Here is a 23,316-nt window from a genome sequence, read left to right on the forward strand (position 1 = left end):
GTATTTCATGCCCTACCATGCACTAGGGTGTGGTGGGAGAATAAAATAGTGTGCCGAGATTAGCGAGGGGACGCGGCGGAACGTTTTAGTGTTTATGTTAACTGTCGACATAAGGGTAAAAAAACCACCATGTCGACTTTTTCACTATTGACCTAATGAAACTGTCGACTTGCTGGTGACCCCAACTGATCCACACCCTCTAAGAGATCTGACTAGATAGCTTTGAAATTAAAGCACACATCACCCTGTGTGTATACACGTAGGCATGTGTGTATGGGCGATCTATGCTGTTTTCTTTACAACACTGAACCAGCAATCCAATATAACTAGCAATTTTTTTTTATTGTATTGAAATGACCGATGCAAGTATGTTCTAATGCAATTTCATTTTACCTCTTGCATATGGATCATCTCTGCTTCCATACTCTTTAGTTTTTTCTCATTTTCTTTGAACTGGCTCAAAACTTCATCCCTGGATCCTCTGGTATCCTCCAGCTCTCTCTGGTAATCCTTCATCTGTGCCTGCAATAAAGAAAGGTTGGAGTTTTACCCTCACAGACGCAGTAGGAAATTCCTAAAACCATTGAATGTATAGGTCTGTTAAAGACAGTCATTAATATTTTGCAGACTATTATTTTTATCGTACGTACTGTATACTGGGTGGCCATTCCATTTTTATTTTGTGTTCACAGCTGCAGTCATGCCAAAAAGCCCAGCTAAGCACAGCAGGTCCCATAAAGCCGTGCACACACAGCAGCGATATGGGCTATAATCGCTGGAAATATGGTCGCTGGTGCTCGCTCCCGGGACCAGCTGATTACCCCTGCGGCTCTCTGATCGCTGATGAAAAGGAGAGACTGAGCAATATATCTCCCCCGTGTGTACGCACCTTTAGACACATGGACTTCCCTAGTAATGTAGGATTACCATCACCTGTGGTGAACCACCTTTCTTATCAATTAACTTGCTCACCCCATAGTGCTAGGGACCTGCTCGAAAGGAGCGATCTTAACGCTGTGAGCAGGTACATATCTTCTTTGGCCAAATGTATGCTAACAACCTCATAAATGAAATCTAAAAAGGAATATAGGTTATCACTAATGAGTGCATAGTGCACCTGCAAACCCCCTGTTTTGCATGTAGCTAGAAATCTCAGCAAGGTAGCACCTCTCAATACAGAGGGTAAAGTATAGCCCCCTCCCCCTCTACAGCATTTAAGTCAGAGATCCAAAGTCTGTGCCCATGCCCACTATAAGGGTATATACAAAGTCCACCAATGCCTATGACACTAGACCACAGAAAGTCTGCTCATAATACCCCAGGGTCCAAATGTGCGCACAGTAATTCCACCATAGCAACAGTTTTTGCTCTAAGGGTCAAAGCCAAAAAGTCCCCAAGCAACTGTGCTACAGTATGTACTGTAGATTCAGGCAGAAAAAAAATCTTCAGGGACAGGAAACAGTAAACAAAGCACCGAACAAATGCACAATTATGCTGCTTTCCCACTGCAGACCCGTTTTAAGTTACAGGTAATCTTAAACGGTATTTAGCATTCCCACTGCAGCAGATTACAGTTTTAAATGCCATTTAAGTACCATTCCCATTGCAGGTAAAACGTTTTAGCTCTTCAAAACGTTTTTACAGCACAAATGAGTGCCTGTGCCAGCAATGTATATAAATAATCATTGGTGTGCAGTGGTGCTAGTAATATATACATTGCTGGCCTGTGCCAGCAATGTATATATCACTGCCTAATAAATAATCATTGGTGCCCAGTGGTACCAATAATATATACATTGCTGGTCTGTGCCAGCAATGTATATATTATTGGCTATGATCATTGGTGCCCAGTGGTACCAATAATATATACATTGCTGGTCTGTGCCAGCAATGTATATATTACAGGCTTTGCTTAAAAATAAACCATTGGTGGCCAGTGTACGCTGCTGTCCATGTTCAGCAGGCGGGGGGGCGGGGCGAGCAGGCCGGGAGGGGCGGAGCGCCCAGCTTGTGTGGCCGGGCGGGGGAGCAGGACTGCCGGGCGGTGAGTGACAGTGGGACGGCGCCGGTGAGCAGCGGTGAGTATATGACGCTGCGGGCGGGGAGGGGGGAGGGAGCAGACAGCTGGACTGAAAGACGCGCATCTTTCAGCCCGGCTGCTGTATACACATTCAGCGAGGATGGCTCAAATATGAGCCATCCTCGCTGCATCTGCTGGTAAAACCGTTTAAGATGCATTCCCATTGCCTCTTAAACGGTAGTTTACCGTGTAAAACACTGCTTTGCAAACGGGTTGAAATACCGTTTAACTTCCCCACTGCAGCCTTAAACGGTATTTTGCCCTCAAAAATCGGCAATATACCGTTTTAAGGCTGCAGTGGGAAAGGGGCATTACTCAGAAGAAGCAGAGACCATAATAAAACAATAGACACTAAAGCAGCATACAAACTATCACCACCTGTACAATCTTTCTTGTTGAAAAGAAGACATTGTAATGTAGGTTAACAAATTACAAACAACAATTTGCTCCCCAACACTTGTAAACAGATGTAACCAATTTATCTGAACATCCATGTTTTGGTCTATTTCATTTAAGCAATTTGTCCATTACAGCCTTTGGGAGGAAATGGTTGATTATAATGTATGCAAACATACACAAATATTGGGGAAAGAGGAGGAGGGGGGGGGGGGGGGGGCGCGGACTGGACGGTACTTCTTTAGTTTCACAGCGGCACTTCCCAGCAGATCGCATGTAAATCGCATGCAAATTGCACATGATATTTGCATACGATTTGATCTGCGATTTAACACCCCCCCCCCACTTTCCACGTCAGCGCGAATTGTGGCAGAACGCAGTGTGCCCCGCGAGGGGACGCGGTATGCACACTCCTGACCTGTTCTTACCCCCACTATCCACATCGGCGTGGAGTTGATTTTATAAAGTGTGGCGAGCGCAGCGAACCCGAAGCGCGGCGAGCCCCGCAAGGTTCCGCTTAAAACGAGCCTGAAGCTTGGCGAGAGGCCGTGGAATACACGTCAAGTAATCCATATCCGCTCGCCATGCTTCGGGCTCATTTTCCACGGGGCTCGCCATGCTTTATAAAAATCAACTCCGCGCCGACATGGATAGTGGGGGTATGAACAGGTTGGGAGGACACTTACTGCATGCTCTCGCCACGCTTCGGGCTGACATGGATAGTGGGGGTGTGCTAAATCGCATTGCGGAATCATATGCAAATCGCATGCAATATTTGCATACGATTTGCATGTGATATACATACAATGCAATCTGCTGGGAAGTGCCGTTGTGAAACTAAACAAGTACCGACTGCACACCAGATTTTTAAACATAATGAGGTGCTACCAAGTTAAGGCTTCTAGTACCATACATTACTAGATTTTCATTCCATCCAGAAAGATTAAACAGATAATCCAAAAGTGCATATACACAGGGCGATATAATGAGCATTTCTGAGAGATACTGATCTGTCACCCAGTGTATACGCATCTAGTGAAGTGCACTCCCACAGGTCATCACCGACCCATCGTAGTCTGTACATGTACAGACAACTGAACACCGTTAACTAGGGACATGCTGCAATACTAAGAATGGACCACTCTCCCTCTCAACCCATTAGCCTTCTGGAGATGCTGGCTGCTGCAGAAGAGCGCAGTCTGCAAGGTACAAACGAGAGCTTAATTTCCTTTACTTTGCTCAGTGCTATGTTGCAGCAAGCACTGCACTTATAAAGTAGGGGAGACCAGCAGTCACAGTCCCTCACTCGATGGCTAGTGCCTTCATCATGAAGTGCTATTAAACCCCACTGTAAGGAGAAAGCACTTTGTAAGCATCAACATAAAGAGCCACTCTAGGAAAACCAGGAAGCACCGCAACCCTGGAAAGAGCTACTCTTGTCACATTGCTATATATCGAAGCACTTACACATTAAGGGTGGCACCTTGGCTGTGCAGCCTAGCTGCAAATCCAGTCACAGGGCAGTCTTTTTGTGTTGCAGCGGCTGCAGTGCCACCAACCCACGTCCACCTAACACGGTCTGGACACGACACCCAATTCCATCAGACTGGATCAAGCAATTGGGTGAAAAGTGGCCCAATCATGTGGCGAAAATCCAATCAGATGTCCCATGGGCATCGGATCTGAAATCAGACCTGCTGCACAACCAACCTCCGACTCAGAGAGCCTGCCAGCAGCAGGTAATTGCATAAGATATATTGTATGCACAAGGACCGCATATGATATATATCTTATGTAATCCTGCCGTCTGGTAAGGTCCCAGGCAGTTCAATGGACATCACTTGCAACTTCGCCCCTCAGAGAAGTTAGATAGTGTAAGGGGGCCTCTAAACTGATTTAGGCCCATAGGTTGGTTTGTGTTGACCAAACATTCATTCTCTTTTTGGCCAAAAATAACCAATTTTTGATGGGAGAAATTTTTTTTTTTTTTTCAGAAAAGGCATCTCCTCCATGAATATCAAAATAGTAAGTCAGCCCAACATGTGTGGTGACCACACCTTACTGGACCACATTGGGAAGCAGCAGCAACATTTAAACTCTTTCAGGTCCAACGTCTAGTCAGGCTCAACAGCCCTAACACTAGTAGCGGACCCAATGGTGAGCCACTTTAAAATAAGAACATTAACATCGTTCAACATTCAATGTAGACCATTTTCTAATAAAAGAATAATAATTACAATTTAAACCAGATTGTTTGAATTGCAAACAACTATTTGGACTGCAAAGTGTTAAAACACTTAAAGCTGTAACCTGTAGATTAGCCTTGGTAGCAATTCTTTTTTTTTTTTAATATTGATGCACAGGTAATTCTACAATTAAGCATATCTGTAGTTTTGTACCTGTAGTTTGCGCAACTGTTTAATAGCCTCTTCTCTAGTTTTGTTTGCAGAATCAATTTGTCCTTCTAGATCCTTTAGATCCATCTCTAGCTTCTTTCGGGCAGCCACAGCTAGTGAACGTTGTTTCCTTTCATCTTCTAGCTCTGTTTCCATTTCCTTAACCTGCAAAACAAGATGAAGATATAAGTGAGTGACCAGGACAGGAGAACATTTTTCTCCTTGGACTTTATAGAAAGAATATTTTCATGCATGTTTGCTGCACACCAAAAAGCCTCTTGGCACGCCAGGTCGCCTGAGAATCTTCTGGTATTGCATTTTTGTTTGACAAAAATGCATTTTCATTGCAACTAGAGCACACAAGGAGACTGCAAATTTGACACATTTGTGCAGAAAGAACCAGTGCCCCACTGCCAGGCCTACTGGCGGTAATCAGCAACAGCTTCTTTGGCTACATGCAGTACTGATAGCCTTCTATCTGGTCACTGAGCTGGCTAGTTAATACCAGACTGTCCATAGCAGCCCCAGAAATGCTGGCCAGCTCCTTAAGCACTTAAGGAAATTGCCTGCAGTAGGCAGGGGATGGGGTATAGGGCAGGCACAGCCTGTGCTGTTATTAATTTGGAACCCTGGATGCTCCATTATACCCATGGGTTTCAGTGTCCCTTCCCCCTACCCCGCATGGATAACAAGATTTTTTTGGGTGTGATCAACTACTACTAAATTCTTGTATTTTATACACATTGTTATGTTGCCTCCAAAACCCAAATCTGAAAGCCACTGGCATGTGGTATTGTGAAATCTATCACAGGATTTCACCGGTAAGTATGTCTGTTTTTCTCTTTACAGGTTTCCCGTGTCAGGCTTGAAGATAATTCTTTGTCGGCTTTGAACAATTAATAAGTTCACATAAAGTACTATGTGTTACTCAATGAATACAACATAAATAATAACAAAATAATTAGAAGATTTTATTTGTCTGGAACTGCAGGAATCTGTCCTCAGACAGATACTTCCACTTTCTTTCGAAGGCTTGAGAATTTAATAACATAAACATATCCTACCTTACTGCTACAAAGTAGTTAAGTTATTACTGAAACCTTCACCATATATATTAAACGGTTACAATGTAAAATAATTAATTTCAATAACAATTTCTAAGATGCCTCTACAGTACGGGAAGTAATTATTGCGCAATAATTGTCTAATCTACAATAGTCTTAGATTGTTCCTGTTGTGACTGCAGTTACTACTGAACTAAGCGCTTATGGTTTATAATGTTTCCTTTCCTGTAGACAATGAAGTTCCACACTGAGAATGGAGAACCACAGTGTATTTGTAATCCACTAAGCAAGGCTACTTGAAAAGGGAGTTCATCATTAACTGTCCTGAAACAGCTATGTGTGTTTCACATTCAAACTAATGAATCAACTTCACTGCTGCTTGTAATCTTGTTCCTATTACAGTTTCTGACTGAACTTTAACCTTTTTATGACTGAAGGAAATGTTTTCCCGTTTTGGGAGATGTTAGGTATCCAAAGTCTACTTGACTGGCTCTCTCTCTATCTCAGATAAGACAAATGTTTCACTATACATGGACTCAGTAATGGTTAACTTATGTAATCCCAAAGGGTTTAACTGTTTTGAAGGTAAATTATATCCAAATTTATTCAGCCTTATAACTAGTAACGCAATGAGTGGCAGAGGTCTGTCATTAACAGGCTAAGGCTGCTCCAGAATATCTGCAGGGTAGATTACCTGTATTTTCCTCTGGACTTCCCTGAAGTCTTTTTAAACTGAAGCAATTTGCTCTTTTCTCAACTGAACTAGCGGTCTCTGAAGCTGACTGAGTGTATATCCTTTAACAGGAATATACAGGTTGAGTATCCCGTATCCAAAATGCTCGGTACCAGGAGAATTTTGGATAACGGATTATTCCGTATTTCGGAATATTTTAATATTTCAATGATGTATTTTGAAGTATCTTGCATTTATGCTGTATAAACACATAAAATAAACACAAATATATTTTATTACCACATAAAATACACATAAATATATTTTATTTGTTCAAAAAACAAGGTTTCAAAACATGAAACAAAATTTGTGTACTACCTCAGATAGTGAATTTAAATGCCAAGCAATCATTGTCAGCACATATTTAGTGCCAGTTACATATCATGTCCTCAGTAGTGCTGTTACAAATGTCCCCAGTGAGTTTTTAGCAAAAAGAAATATTTTTTTCCACTTTCTGAAAAGTATGGTTTTCGGAATAATTCGGATAACGGATATTCGGATACGGGATACTCAACCTGTAATAACTTTCTGCTATGCTCTGTCCAGTCTCTAAGCACGGTAGCTAAAACAAAAACTGTCTGTTCCTGAGAATGGAGGATAGCACAGTAGACAGTCTCTGGATATAATTGAGTGTAAAATCCCAATGCCTAACAAGTATTAGCACTGATGGAAATTGGCACAGTATAGCTGTATGATGTTTGCTGGGTGCTACAGCAGGCTGTGTTCACAGATGTATTATCCTTCACAGCTATTAGCAATCACTTTTTAATCTCTCACACTCTACGTGTGTTGCCCTGCATAGGCATGTAATGTGAACTATAATAATAGTGTTGGAGAAGCCACTCCCTAAATGCTGCTGGGCAGAACAGGGGCTGTCCTGAGGCTATGACAAGATGATCCGGGGGCTGTGAGACTCACCACTCCCCCTTGCCGTCTATCTCTTACAGGCCTTCGCCCGATCCCCGCCTCCTCCGTCCCGGCGCCGCCTCAGTTGCTGCCCTGGGACCGTCCTTCCCATCAGCCCAGCCTCCTGCTGCGGGTGCCGCCTCCTGACGGACGCGGTTCTGCAGAACTCCTCCGGCCTGGCCTTCTGCTTCAGACGCCGCGGCCCACCTCCTGGGACTCGTCGCTGGACCTTGTCAGAAGAAGCTGCCGGGACTCTCCCCGTTATTCCGGATCCACTCCCCTCTGCAGAGGAGGCTTCAAGGTCCTCTGGTAAGCGTGCCTTCCTTACAGCACCGCTATCCGCCCTGCCTGCTGCATAGCTCTGCAGTATTATTAACACTTTTCCTCTCCCTGAGGTAACTCTCTCCTCCCCTCAACGGCTGTGCACTCCCTTTTATAATTTTCCTTTAGGCGGGCAAAAACGAGGCTCGCGCTGATCACGAGCACCCCAACTTTATTAATCCAGTGTTAACTGCCAAAAGTCTGTTAACCCCTCTAAACAGGGTATTTGAGTTTGCCCTGCAATTAGTCTTTCTCCGGGCAGTCCAGTCCATTTCCCTCCGATGGGGGGATACAGTTCATTATTTAACTAATAATTATTCTGCTTTCCATGAAAGTCTGGGCTGCCTTCTGTGAAGACACTTATCTATATATAATGGCATAGCATATAATGTCCCCCATGGGGATGGCACATCTTTTAAACAACAAACAAAAATTGGTATCTTACATTAAGAGTGACTGGTATGGCATTATATGCCTGTATAACATCAATATATGTACAATCATCACAGTATAATGTGAAATTCACAAACATAAAATGGCTCTAAAATAAGATGTGGCAAAATGTGTACCTAATAAAGTGGCCATTGAGCACATTTATCAAAAAACATGGGATACGAGGTCACATATCAGGGAACACTGTTGTCAGTCTACAATAATGTAGTGACTAAATTAAATGTGTTGGGTACAGGATCCCAACAGTCAGGATGCAGATGGTCAAAATAAAGACTGCAGCATAACACACCTCCCTCCCCACAAACTCCCCCTCACTATACAAGTCCCAGTCATCCTTAGATTCCTGGCATTCAAAGCATGGTCATCAAAATCTGTGTGCCAGCATGCCAACTACATCCTTATGAAACACACCTGTCTGAAAAGTTGCTTCTTCTTGTCTTCACTCTGCTCATCTCTTCCTTGGAGATCTCGCTCAAACTGTGCCTTCATTGCTTGTAAATTAACTTCCAAGCGAAGCTTAGCATCTTCTGTGGCTTGCAATTCATCCTCAAGTTCCTCTAATTGAGTTTTCATCTCTTCCACTTGTTGTTCTAAGGCTCTCTTAGACTTCTCCAATTCATGTACCTGTTGACATAGCAGAAGGTTATAAAAAGTACTATTTTCCCTGGTAAAATAGGTTCAGGAACTCTAGATGTACACACACACACTGTGCTGCTGGGAGACCCTGCATTATATAAAAACTCAGACTTTTTGTTGGTGCCTGGAATCCCCCTACACCTACAGATGGATCCGCTCTCATCCGAGTGGCTCCCATCACGCCCTCATCGCCATTCTCCTATATGGATGCAGGAGCATGCTATTGTCTCTATGTCCACCAGCCCACCCCTGCCAGATAATGAAATCTGGCACGCTGGCGGCAAGCGGGAGAGAGGCTCCATTTGTATAACACAAGGCTTTCCCTGTTAACCCTATGAATCCTTAAGAAACAAGGTTTTAGTCATTAGGGCGATAGTTTCTAAAGTTACCCCAAAAAGGTCAACGTTGGATTTTAGGGAACATTTTTATCTTGTAGCACATGGACAAATCAGTGTACCACTTCGCTTGTAATGCTTCAGACAACTTTACTGTTCCCAATCATAGTCCAAGTAGCATGGAAAAAAAAAAAAACCATGACATTTGGACAAAGTCATAGTACCACTACTTAGGATAGAATTAATGCAAATAAAAGACTTATGGCCTCAGGAGCAACACAGATTAACATTTTTTTTTAACACATTTTAATATTTGCTTCCAATTCTATTGTGTGTTTTGTTTCAATGAAACTCATTTCCCACTTCTCACTACTTTACCTCTCAGTACTTTATTTCTCACCTCATTACCTCTCACTAATTTACCCCAGCTATTTTAAGCAGCCTCTCACTAATCTTCACTATATATTTTCACTTTTGTGTTGCCCTGGGGTCATTCAGCTGCTTTGCTTTGGGGTGCCCCGCGCCCTAGATTTGTACCCCCCAAAATGTTAGTGATTTTGCCCGATTAATTAGGTCACCTTGACACGTGGGCAAGCGGTTACTTATGGCCATAACTTTCGAAGAACCTCACTCAAAATGCTAAATTTTATTACGATTATTAATAAATTGAGTTTGAATTGTGCACCTGTAACCTACAGTCTTTTTATGCAGTACTACTGAAAGGTTTCCGAGGGTCGCACCTCATTACTGGTGTGGACCCCACCCCTGTAAAAGACTATTATGGCAATATAAATGGTCAATACTACAGATGGAGTCCATCATTTAGCTCCAGCGCTCGCAAGAATGTCCCCACCGGCGAGGGCTGGCTGAGAGGGACTCAGACTGGGATGCACGAGCGTCACACACACCCCCACCCCCCCCACCCCCCAGTCACTCAGCGGCGGAAACCCTGCCCATCTCCGCTTCAGGGGGGTGGCTACAGATGGGAAGCTCCATCAGAACGGGCCACGCGAGGGTCTTGTGCACCCCCTTCCAATGGCAGATGGTGGAGGCTGGTGGTTTGACTGCCAGCTCCAGCCTCAATGAGAGGGGCTCCATCTGTACTTGCTAATAGTTAAGAAACAAGACAGACCTATGGGTATTTACTGAAACATTTTCGGTCCATACACACTGGCCGATTTTGCCCAGCGTGTATGGACAGAGATGATCGCTGTCATCGCTGGGGGGGAAAGCCGCACAGTGCATACACACTGAACGGCTTTCCCCCCTGCCTAGCGGGGGCAGAGCAACGCGATGGAAAGCCATCCACTCATCTGCTGGTAATACTAGTAGATGAACGGCTTTCCCGGCGATGATGTGGGAGCGCGCATCACCACTCCGGGCGGCTTTGAGCTGAAAGACATTTAAAACCTTAAGTTTGAACGGCTCTCCACTCAAAATTCCCCAGTATGTATGGGCCTTTAGTTTGTTTCTAGTAAGCCATATACAGATGGACTGGCTCATCTTTGCAGGGGTTGGCGAAATGACGTGAGCCCCGTGGCGATGGAGGCCCTCCTCCGCCCCCCCCCGGTCCCTGCCGCCTCGTTCTGTGGGTCCCCCCCACCTCTCACTAACCCTGCCTGTCTCCCTGAAGCGGAGATGGGCAGGGTCTGCGCACCCAGCCGCCAAGAGACTGGGACGCGCGTGAGACACACACGATCCAGTTTAAAGGCATCCCTGTCTGCCGGCGCTCGCCAGAGGGGGCATTCTGGAGGGCCCCAAGCAAGGACGAGGAGCACTACATCTGTAACACTATTGTGAGCATTTCTTGAAAACTCCAGCTGAGCAATGTGACTGTCCTGGTAGTCGACAGATTAATCTCTCTCAGGTTTAAAGCATATCAGAGAATTGGATATAAAAATAGGCTTACCATTCTAACATTTTAAAAAACAAAGACATTAATGAATTACATGGATAAATGGGTTCTGTGGCTAGCTGACTTCAAGCATGACTTTCATCTGGTTTTAAATCAGCAACATAAACAGTGTTCTGGTTTAAAAAAGGTATGGTACGCCTATATAAAAACCTTATTCAACAGGCCATTACTTACACTCTTTCCAACATCATCCTTCGAGCTGACCAAGTCCTCCATCTCAGTACGCAGTTGCTTATTGAGTCTCTCCAATTCGGCCTTCGCTTCTACAGCCTCCTCAAAGAAACGGGCTAAGGACAGAGCTTTAGTTTCTTTGTCACGAGCCTCTGCTTCTGCTCGGTCCCGCTCCTCTGCATATTTAGCAGAAATGGTTTTCTCTTCACCCAGTAACTAAAAATGAAGCATTAAAAAAGAAACAAGGGACAAGAACACATGTTTTAATAGTAATCATTTAATAGTAATCATACAAACGCAAAGATTCCTAGCTTTGGATTCAAATAAACAGGGTGTCAAACTGGTTTAGTAGTGATAGGACTCCCTGATAATATGATCTAACAGTTAAAATCTGAACTAAAATTACATTAAGAAACTAACCACACTTGAGAACTACTAGTTCAAAGTTGTGAATCATAGGACAAGCTAAACAAGTGCCCAGAAAACAGGATTTATGGTCTTACTGGGTAAATCCTCTCAAGTTCATAGGGGGCACAGGAAGCATTACAGTGGGTATAGGCTAGGCTGGCCTCCCAGTCTCCTATAACCTGCCCACAATCCCCTGTCAGTTTTAGCCCCAAGCCATTAGCAGTAAAGAATGGCACAAAATACAAACCACCATACCTGGGAGTCGAGACCGTCCACACCACCAATATAGGAAAACACTCTGCAAGACAGGAGCAGCAGGGCAGGCTTTCTGTGCCCCCTATGGACTCAAAGAAAAGGATTTACCCAGCTAAGACCAGAAATCCTGTTTTCTTTGGTGATAAGGCAATCAGGTGGGACCAAACATTAGTGTACCATCCTGACCACTTGGTGAGGAACTTCCCTTTGAGGGAAAGGATACATCGTACCTGGGACTGCAGAGTCCCTAAAATTAGGTATAGGGTACAGCAATACAAAGCCTTCCTCTGTGAAATGATTCCTTCAGCAAATGTGTTCTGAAATTTTTTTACCAGTGCTTTCTGGGTGAGCCAACAGGGAGGAGGTGCAGAATAAAAGAACAGGAAACACTCACCCACACATTCTCTCTCTCGCTCTCCCCCCCCCCCCCCCCCAACTCATGGCCCTCCAGCTGTTGTGGAACTACACATTGCAGCATGCCCTGCCACAGTTTTAGCAATCCAGTATATAATATCTGTGGCACGGGTTGCTGGGATGTGTATTTCCACAACAGCTGGAGGGCCATGAGGAGTTTGACACCAATGAATTAAAGAAAACTAGCCCCAGAAACTGTGCTGGCTCTGCCTTGGCACCAGAAGGTTAGGGCTTGGGAAGCTAGACACTGCGGGACTTTTGATTTATCTTTTGGCGTCTGCCAGCCAAGCATATACCCACTGTAGTGCTTCCTGTGCCCCCCAGTGGTCGAAAAAGAACATTGTATTATTTGTAAAACCATTTATGGAATTTAGACTACTAATAGACTAATTCATTACAAACCAGGCTCTCTAAAGAGTAGAAGTTCGATAAAGCTACCTGATCAAATTTCTTTTGCTTCTTCTCCAGATTAGACACAATCTGACGCTGGTGATCAAGATCCACAGCAAGATCATCAAGCTCCTGCTGAAGTCTGGTCTTTGTCTTCTCAAGCTTGTCATATGCAGCTGCCTTCTCCTCATATTGTTGATTTGAAGCTTCAAGGTCTTTCTGCAACTTTTTCTTTTGCTCTTCAATAGATTCCAGTGAACCAGTACTCTCCTCCATCCGTTTTTTCATATCTGCCATCTAATAAGACAAGAAACTTTAAAGTATGCATAGATTCATATCACATACGATAATGAGGATACAGGTAAACACAATGTATTATGTAATGTCAATGTATGTATTTTACTAGTCTGTACTACATGTTGTAGATCATACACCCATGATGAAGTATCCGAAAGATGAAACGCGTTGGGTATTGGTCACAACTTTGAAAATAAATGAGAATTACGCCAAAAGGAAGCTAAAAAAGTGTATTCTTTATTTTATTCTGTATTTTTATTCCATGTGATTTGCCATAAATTTGCGCTGATGACACTATTTTAGAAATAATATAAATATATCTATCTATCTATTCCATTATTGGTTGGGTTACACAACTTTATGCTCTTGTTTTGAGTTACCCTTTATTTTGGTCTGAGTACCCAACACTAGTTTCTGCTATACAACTCACCCCACTACAGCGCTTGATTCGTACCTCAGCATATGGACTATTCCCACATACCTGAGACTGCAGTGTTGCAATTTGTTTCACCAAGTTTCTTTTTGCTTCTTCCTCCTCTTCTAGCTGCTCTAGAAAACCATTTTTCTCATCTTCCATTTGCTTAAGTTTTGTACTAAAACTCAGTTTCTGGCGAGTTTCTTCTTGCAAAAGTTCCTAGAAAAACAAAACCATGTGAATCAAAGAGTATTAATATAAAAATGTACATAAAACAATATGCAATTGACCATTTTGATATAAAAGTTATGCACTATCTTTGTGAAACATACTAAACTCAAATATAAAAATGTATATCTATCCATCAGTTCAGAGACTGGCAAAATCCACAATACGAAAAAGTTATACTTCACCGGGAGCCCTCGTCATGTACAGCACTAGGGTATGCAGTTTCGAGGTCACTGGTGTTAGTACAAACACCAGTGACCTTGAAACCCAGAGGATGCATCAGGTGCACTTTTGTCACCCCCATTTAGGGACAAAATATACCATTAGACACACCCTTACCTGTGAAATTAAATATGTAGTTTATAAACTGATCTGCCATTGCAGCTTATCATATATAGGTAAAACTGAAAGAACCTTTAAAGAGAGGATCACTACCCATTGATCCTCTATACGTGCAGCATTGAGTGGTGGCAAATGTGACCTTCTGGTCCCTAAACAGTTTGCAGCCATTAAGGCCCAATACAATAGCTCTGATTTGTCTTAAGGACAAGTTGGAGCAGTTTGCCCAGAGCCCCCCAGCAGCTCCCTGGGAGGCTCACATGCAATCTGGCACTTGATGTGCCATTTTCACATGCAGTAAATAGCATGCGATTTATTGCATGTAGCTCTCCCGGGGAGCTGCTGCGGTAGCGGGAAGAGAGCAGCAGTGTCCGGCCAGCTGGTGGTGATGGCGGGCAGCAGCTGGGAGGCTGCTGGAGCTTGTAGCGGCATTTGGCCGGGCGGCAGCTGAATATTACTAGTCTCCTAATTAACACTGCTTGTAGAAGGTGCTAGAATCCTGGAGACGCAGAACTTAACTGCCTGAGAAGTTGTGGCAAGTCTATCCCTGGGTTCCTGACAAGTTCTAGCTAAAACATTTCTGCACCTAGGACTGAAACACAAAAGGGTCTTTTGCTCTTTGGCACTCAGGAGGGCTGATTTGGCCAGCTTTTGTGTAGAGTGTTGATCTGCATACCTGGAATGGATGTGGAAAAAAGGCTCAGCCTGTGGAGAAGACCGTGTTACGTGGATATGTACTGGGAATACTAACCTATGCTGAGTACCTTCCCTGAAGCAACAAGCTTGTTTTTACAGGTAGTGGTAACTAACATTGATGTACAAGATGTGGCCTAAAAGGGTGGTTGAATAAGCATTACATCCTGGAAGAAAGGCTTAATACTACAAATAAAGTTTTGCTCTTCAAAAACCAAAATGTTGGCCCTGTCCGTTTAAAAAAAAAAAAAAAACACCATGGCCAAAAATTTGATTTAGGAACCCTTTGCTGTTTACACAAGATGTACAGTTTCCATACTGGTAAATGCGTGATAAAAATGATTTCAGGGCTCTCAGCATAGTGCTAACTACCGAGGAAAAGAACCCTTTAGCTTTTAAAAGCTCTCACACAAAAGGTCAGCCCGTGAAATTAAGGAAAGAAGGTCCTCATACAGAACTTGACATTGTTGTAGCAGGTCTGGCAAGTGGAGACTCCACCTGGGAGCGGTTGACCTTTTTAGTTCTGACTTAACACAACCTACTAGGATTACAGTATCTGGTTGATCATTGATGCGCTTGAAAACCCAAATTAACCATGGGTTTACAGGAAATACACACCAAATGAAAGCTCCATGAAACAGTCATGGCATCCAGTGCAAAAGCCTGCGGGTCCATGGATACCACACAAAACTATATAAACCTTGAATTTGCGTCAAGGGTGCGATGAAATCCACCTCCAAAAAAAAGGCACTCAACCAAGATCTGGATGAAGAGACCATGCAGTGAAACATTGTTCTGCTTAGGAGGTATCGTCTCCACCCAGGAAAGGGCCTCTTCTGCCATTACACTATGAGAATCTGACAACTTATATATGCTACTGCCATGGCTTTTTCAGACTTAGATTGTGACCAAAGGCCCTGGAGCCGAAGATAAAGTTATGACATCCATCCAAGTAAAAAAGTCTGCGCTCATAATAACTCAATTTGCAGTGACAGAGGATCATTCCTCTAGGAAGTAAAAATAAGCCAGCCACGATTGACGGATAAGGGCAGTCAGACAGAATAAGAAACTGCGATAATGACCACTCCGTCCAACTCTGGAGAATTTCCCACGGCATACTGTACAATATGGTCTTCAACAGGTCCAGACCATCATGCCCAATAGATTAAAGTACAACCAGTTCGATGGATGAATGAATGAATTGTCATGACCTAGATTTGCAAGTGCAGTGCTTTTGACTCAGGCGAGAAAAACCTCACTATAGAGCATGAGTCTTCAACCTGTGGCCCTCCAGATGTTGTGAAACTACATGTTCCAACATGCATTGCCACATTTTTTCCTATAAGAGCATGCCAAAAAACCTCAGGGCATGCTGGGACATGTAGTTCCACAACATCTGGAGGGCCACAGGTTGAATACCTGTGCTGTAGAGTGACCACCTCAGAAACAAATGGCATGGACAAGGCAATAGGTAAGAATTTTTAAAGATCAGCAACCAATCATGATCCTGAAGTATGTGAACCATGTAAAAAGGGCAGACTAGATGAGCCAAGTGGTACTTATCTGCTGTCAAATTCTAGGTTTCTATGTAATCTAGGTGCTGTTGTAACTGCAGAGTTAAATTGGCTTATGAACAGATTGTCCAAATATAAGATTAACGCATTCTCCGAGGTTCATGGGAGCCACAGGGTTAACATTGGGGTTGTAGGCCGATCCAGGGCACCAACCTCGGGATGTCTTGTCCCAGTGCTGGAAAGATGCCTCTCCTCCCTCTTTGTATCAGGTTACCATTTTTATATGGAAACTATATTCATGCCTTACTCCTCTTCTGTCTCTACTCCTATTATGCTGTGGTTTACATGAAATGAGTGCTACTGATGGCAAAGCACCTATGTCAAAAACCTAAATGTATATCTGATCCACTCTAGTTTTGCTTCAACAAATAGAAATCCAAGTTCTGTTTACCCCCTTCCTTTTATTTTCTACCCATTACTTTGATTTCTATAAAAATTCAACAAACATTAATGAATAAATAACCAAGGAATCAGACCCTGGTAGCTCCGATGGCATGCTGTGTTAACTGCTGACCTGGATCCATGCAAGCAGCCTATGTAGAGCTTGATTACCAACATTTGGAGAGGTCCTTTAAAAGCACTGGCAGGCAGAGGACCCACTACTAATCTGGGTCCAGCCTACAATATGAACAGAGTTTCAAGTAACTGACATTGTTCAATTCCCCCAGGGGGACCTGGGTTTTTGGTGGAAAAGGGGTTAGGCATGTAACTGGACATGCAACTGGTTGGGAACTTCCAATAACTTTTTCCACTACAGTATAATACAGGACAAACATGATCCATTTCCTATTTATTGTGAAAATCAGACATACCTGATTATCTTGAAGTTGAGATTCCAATGTAGAGAAGTCTTTGGCAAGTTTGATAGATTTGCTGTCTGCCACGGAAAGAAGACTTGTAACATTGTCCAGCTCCACCTGAAATGTCAATATGTAATACATTTTTTTTTAAATACTCATTGTATACTCTTTACAGATTTTAGATATAAAAATCGCCTTACCTGCAGTCTGTTTGCCTTTTCAGCTAGCTCTGCCCGTAATCTGTCACCCTCTGTAACTTTTACTTGCAGTTCCTGGAACTGCACCTCTGTCTTCTTCCTCTTGTGCTCAGAATCTCCCTTAACCTGCAGAAGACTTTTAACCTCATTGGCTAGCTCATTCCGTTCACTTTCCAGAGCTTGTTTGGCCTTTTCCAAGTTTCCTTTAATCTACAAGGGGAAAATGCCTTTTATTAAAAACAGCAAAGCTCTTCACTAAACTTACCCCTCTACTTTTGAACAGCAACACACACACACAAAAATGTGGTGACACATTCACTGTCCCTGCAGAGTCCCAGTATAAACATTTTCTAAAGTAGTCAACGACATCACTAAACCACCAGACACACTAGAGGATATTGTTCATCTCTCAGAAAGAGGCTTCTAAGCTATATTGTTCAAAATATCGTCTAGTGCAGACATTTCCAAGCACGGTCTTCAAGGCACACTAACGGTCCAGGTTTTTGGAACATCCATACTTCAGCACAGGTGACTTAATTAGTACTTCAGCTATGATTTAAACATCTGTGCTGAAACATGGAAGGCCGGCAATCTATTACCGCTGCCATCAATGTATATTTTACGGTGGCAAGGTATACATTGCTGGTGCAGGCCAATGGATTTCTCCCTATGTGCATTACTGCATATGAAATAGTCGCAGTGCACAGGGGTAGGGCGGCATTTACCGCTGGGGAACACACAATGGGTTATTTTCAGTGCAAAATCACTCAAACTGCCGCTTTGAGAGATTTTTGCACTTAAAATGGTCCAGTGTGTATGGACCTTTAGATAAACCAGCTACTGATCTAACCAATGCTTGGTTCAGAGTCAGATGCTCTGTCCTTTCTAGAAGGGAACTCTGCAGAGAGACTGCACATAATCCTAGTGAGCTGAGAAGCCCATGCAGGGGAGTATTTGCTCTGTACAGAGTTCTATCAGGAATACATAACTCCCTGTTGTGTGAGACATTAGATTGTCCCAGTGTAAACTTTGCAGCACACTGAACAAGCAAGTTCTTGTCCAAGCCATGGTGGAAAAAAAATAAAAAAACACTGAACAATACAATATAGGACAGTGAGAGAGATGTTAACCAGAAAGACACGATATAGGGGCAGAAAGGGAGTGACAACCACACCCTAACCATGTTATATAGCAGTGCTAAAAACTCTAGGCACAATATACCGTTACTTCTTTCATATCGCAAATCCTGGGTCGCCCTTGGGATTTGGACACTGGTCTGTCCGAGGAGCAACCCAGCATGTGCGCTAACTGCCGCTCACAGCGAACAGGCTTATTGCTGGTTCGCAGACATCATCAGGGGGGCAGAGCATAAGACAGGGCGGGGGAGGAGGCAGCATTAAGATGACACTGCTGCGAGTTATGTAAAAACCTTACAGACTAAGGTATGTAGTGTTGCTCTATGAGCCCTTGGATGTGTTGGCCTGAGATAATTACTGATGCAACCAACTTGTGAGTCACATTCTACTTACACTAGACAGAAGGAAGAAATAGAGGAGGGGGAGCAAAGTCACCCACACTAATGCTGCTAAATGTACTACAATACTTAGCTAAAATCATATTATATACATACACATTTCAGGCAATTGCAGTGCACAGTGTGAATAGCAAGACTGCTACAGACCAGGTTAAAAAAATAAAAAAAAAGACCCCATGAAACCGCACAAAACCCCCCATAAACTAGAAAAGATTCTACATTATACACCAGGATCAAAAAAATCTATAGGAATCCCTCACCAACCCTATAAAAAGGGTAGGGAAGAAATACCGACCGTTAACCAAGCCCAGAGATACCACAATACAGATAAATGGATCTGTGTGCACTATATAAAAGTTATCCTATTCAACTCCGTACTTGCAATATTGTTCCTTAAAAGTAGGCTATGACCTCAATTTCCTACTATCTCACCCGTTTTGTCTGTTCCAGCTGCTCAGAGAGGTCCTCAACAGCTTGTGCATGTTTCTGCCTGATCTCCTGTATTTGAACTTCATGTACTCTAGCTTCCTCTTCCAAATTTTTCTTCAGCTGTGTTACCTCTTGCTCCCGTTTTGACCTGAGGATAAAAATGTATAAAATTGTAAAGCTTACTACATATGTACATAGAGTGCAGATTTTTTTTAGCACATTTAAGAGGTGACAACTGATAAGCATGGGTAGAGCGACAAATCATGCCGAATTTTAAATTTGGATAATACCGGAGTTCCAGCTGTGTTGCAGTTGAGTCCAATGTATCTTCAAGTTCTGTCTTTAATGCCTCAAGTTCCTCTCCTAGATCACGCTTTTGCTTATCGGCCTTGTTCCGGGCAGCTCTCTCTGCCTCCAGATCTTCCTGTAACTCGCTTATCTGGGATTCCAGCTCACGAATTTTCTTTAGAGCCATGTTCTTCTGTGAAGCCTCTTCCTCTACCCTTTAAAGTAGAACAGTAGATGACCGTCATAAAATAAATTGCTACAAATCTAAAAGCATGGGAACTGGAGACACCTTTATAACCTGCTCCACTCAGGAAAGCACTGTACAGCTTCACTCCTATAGCTGCAGTGGGCATTACAAGTTGTCACCCCTTCCATGCTGGGGAAGCACTGTAATTCCGAAGGCAATGCAGACCTTAGGTATATGGTGGTGCGAAGATGGGGGTAAGGAAAAGATTTGCTCTGCGGATGCACTCCAAAAGGACAGAAATTAATAGACACGTTAAAATCTTTAAATCTTTATTTCAAACAATTTTTAAAAAGAGTTTTTTCAAAATCCTGTGTCCATTTTTAATCAGTGGATCTACAGGAAAGGGCTCCTACTTGCAGTGAAATTTTTTTGAAGGAGTTTTTTTAAAGCGTTTTAGACACACTTAACACACAACATATAATAATGTGCTAATTGCACTTATGAAGAAAAGAGGAGAAAATGTGTATAAACATTAAAATAGGTTAGGTAGCAGGGAGATACTGATCTTTGATGAATATGAAATAGTTTGAATAAAGATTTTATTTTATGTCTTTATTTCAATATTCTTGATTCTTTTCAAACTCATTGTAGTAGGTACAAGTAGCTCAGTTAATTTTAATATTGAGGTATTTCCTCTTATTTATTAACACTGTGTTGTAGGTATGAATACCTTTGAATATTGAGGTATTGCCTCTTATTTTTACACAGTGATAACCCAGTAGTGTTATGAGCAGTTATAGATTCCCCACAGCACACATAGGATCATTTTAGGTAAGCGCTCTTTCCCTGTTATGCACTGGTCAATATCCCCATCTACTGGCTGATCTTGGAAATTGTCAGCACTCGTCACTTGGTTTTGATAATTATGTACATATATAAGATGGGGGTATATGTCAATGGTATTCCTCTTATTTCTCTCTCCAAGTTTTATTCTTGGCTTGGAGTATTAGAGTAGAGGCAGTACCACTTGACAATATATGGCTACTTTACTACATTGATATAATTTATACATAAATATCATCCCTGCTCCTAGCAGAGATGTTACTAGGCTAGGAGCAGGGATGATATTTATGTATAAATTACTTATATCAATGTAGTAAAGTAGCCATATATTGTCAAGTGGTACTGCCTCTACTCTAATACTAAATTCAGGATCCAGGAGCATTTCTACCATGCAATCTACGTACACGCCCTTCATGACCAAATAGTCTATGTTGGGTCACGATTGTCGAGCTGCTCGACCGAGATTTTGCAGGCTGGATTGAATGTCCTGCCTGCAGAATGTAGAGAAGGGGGTGTGGCCGCAAAAAGCGGCAAGCTGCGGCCAAGAGCTCATCAATTCCCGGCAGAACTTGCCTGACTGCTTAACAAAAGAATATAAATATAAAAGAAGTTCCTATTGGAGAAAAATCCTAGTATCCCTACATTCTATTGCCTACCCAAGGTCCATTAAAATAAAATGAATGAATTAATCCAATATCGCCAAATTTAAATCTAAATTTACAGAACATTTTCGCACACCTTTGGTAGTAACACACACACAAAAAAAAAAAACTTCCTTAAAAAGACACTTCGTATTCAGCAAATTTTGGATAAAATTTGAGTGAAAAAAAAAAAAGATTATATTTTGTACACTTGTGATAAATCACATCATGCGCAATGCAGGTGTACAGTGAACATACCAGACATTGGGCGGGATGCTCTCAACCAGAAATGAGGTAAAAAGCCGGTTATCTGGGTTTTTAGCCGCATTTCTGTATGCTATGTGTCTGCGCTGCAGAGGAAATCTGGGCTTCTTATCGCAGTGCTGTGTGATGGATCAGTTATGTATCCCTCCCAGCATGCCCCGCAGCATTGCTCTTATCGCAAGAGCGGTCTCTTGTGTTAATAATTGCATATGTTGGAGCCTTGATGGCTAACCTTCACACTCCAGATGTTGAACTACACATCCCAGCATGGTCTGCTTCAGTTTTGCTATTTGGCCATGCTAAATCTGATGCAGAGCATCCTGGGACGTGTAGTTTAACAGCTGGAGTGTCAAGGTTAGCCATCAAGGTGTTAAAGCATATGCGATTATTAACAATGCGGTACCTGGTGAAGGGGAGTGAAAACAGATGACAGAGCATCCCGCCCATATACTCTACACAAAGTAATTTGCCTAATGAACTGATCAATTTTATTTGAATATTGAATTTATTTTAAATACTTTTTTTTGGTATGGATGCACTTTCTACCGTCAAAAACGAGGTACCCAGTTATGCAAGTGTGTTCATATCACATTGGGAAGACATGTTAATATGGAGCAACCATGAATATAAAGATAATCTAAAATGTTGGCATAGATATATCAACTACATGTTCTTCATCTTGGAAGGGACTGAAGAGAAACTGCAAGAATTTACAAGATACATCAATTGTAACAACCTCAATTTAGAGTTCACCTTCAACTAGTAAAAAAAAAAAAAAAAAACCCCAAACAAGTAACCTTTTTAGGATTTAGAAATCTTCATAGTAAATAATGCTATTCAAACAAGAACCCATATAAAGGAGGTATCAGGAAATCATTCTTCCAACCCAAAGTAATCATTTGAACTGTATTTCCAATATATAAGCTGAATTTCAAAGGATACAGAGAAATTTTACAAATGACGAAGCCTTCAGCATACAAAGTAATGAGCAGAAAGAAATTTATACAAAAAAAAGGAAACAATAAAAAGATTTTGGAAAGACAAATTGAAAAAGTACATGTAATGAAACGCAACAAACTGATACACTATAACCCAAAGGAAAGCAAAAATTATCTATTTATCTCACTGTTCAACAGCAAATCGCAAAACTATAGAAAATATAACGAAGCATTGGAATTAGTGTGGCCAATCCCGGGATCGGGATCGGCGGGATCCCGGGATTTGGCCTAAAAAAGTCTGGGATTTCAATCCCGGGATTGGAGAATCCAATCCCGGGATTTCGGGATTAGACTGCGCATGCGCAGTCTAATGCCGGGCAGCGTCTGAGCACTCGCTCAGACGCTGCCCGGCTGTTCCCGTAAACTGACCCGGCGTGCGGCCTGCGTAGCGTGACAGTAGAGGTCACGCTGCGCAGGTCACATGTCACCAGTGACCGCCCGCCTACCCGCCGGCCTGCCTCCGCCTGCCCGCCTCTTCTCCGCCGCCTGCCTGCACGCCAGCCTGCCTCCGCCCACCTGCCTGCTGTCTTCGATGGAGGTGCACTTGTCGGGAGGCACCGTGCACCTCTAAACCCACTCCCGGCCGCCCGCCCGCTCCCTTATGTAAGTAGATGTGCGGGTCGGCCGGGGTGGGTCCAATGCTAATAATGGGCTTTTTGGTTTGGATGCCAATCCCGGCATCCCGGGAATCCCGGGATTGAGCATTTTTCAATCCC

General features: G+C 42.8%; 1 protein-coding gene across 2 annotated transcripts in view; it reads right to left on the minus strand.

Annotated features, from left to right (window-relative positions):
• MYH9 (myosin heavy chain 9) overlaps positions 1 to 23,316 on the minus strand; it is a 111,647-nt gene that overhangs the window by 16,416 nt on the left and 71,915 nt on the right. For both annotated transcript variants that reach the window (XM_083156678.1, XM_083156677.1), the window contains exons 26-35: positions 19,670 to 19,882; positions 19,383 to 19,527; positions 17,420 to 17,626; positions 17,232 to 17,336; positions 13,652 to 13,804; positions 12,922 to 13,170; positions 11,410 to 11,622; positions 8,761 to 8,973; positions 4,876 to 5,037; positions 394 to 522 (exon numbers count right to left, since the gene is read on the minus strand). In XM_083156678.1, the coding sequence (XP_083012804.1) occupies positions 394 to 522; positions 4,876 to 5,037; positions 8,761 to 8,973; positions 11,410 to 11,622; positions 12,922 to 13,170; positions 13,652 to 13,804; positions 17,232 to 17,336; positions 17,420 to 17,626; positions 19,383 to 19,527; positions 19,670 to 19,882 (1,789 nt within the window). The remainder of the gene's footprint in view (positions 1 to 393; positions 523 to 4,875; positions 5,038 to 8,760; positions 8,974 to 11,409; positions 11,623 to 12,921; positions 13,171 to 13,651; positions 13,805 to 17,231; positions 17,337 to 17,419; positions 17,627 to 19,382; positions 19,528 to 19,669; positions 19,883 to 23,316) is intronic.

This window comes from Crinia signifera, chromosome 8 (genome assembly GCF_055691185.1).
Source record: "Crinia signifera chromosome 8, ASM5569118v1, whole genome shotgun sequence".
Classification (NCBI taxonomy): Eukaryota; Metazoa; Chordata; class Amphibia; order Anura; family Myobatrachidae; genus Crinia; species Crinia signifera.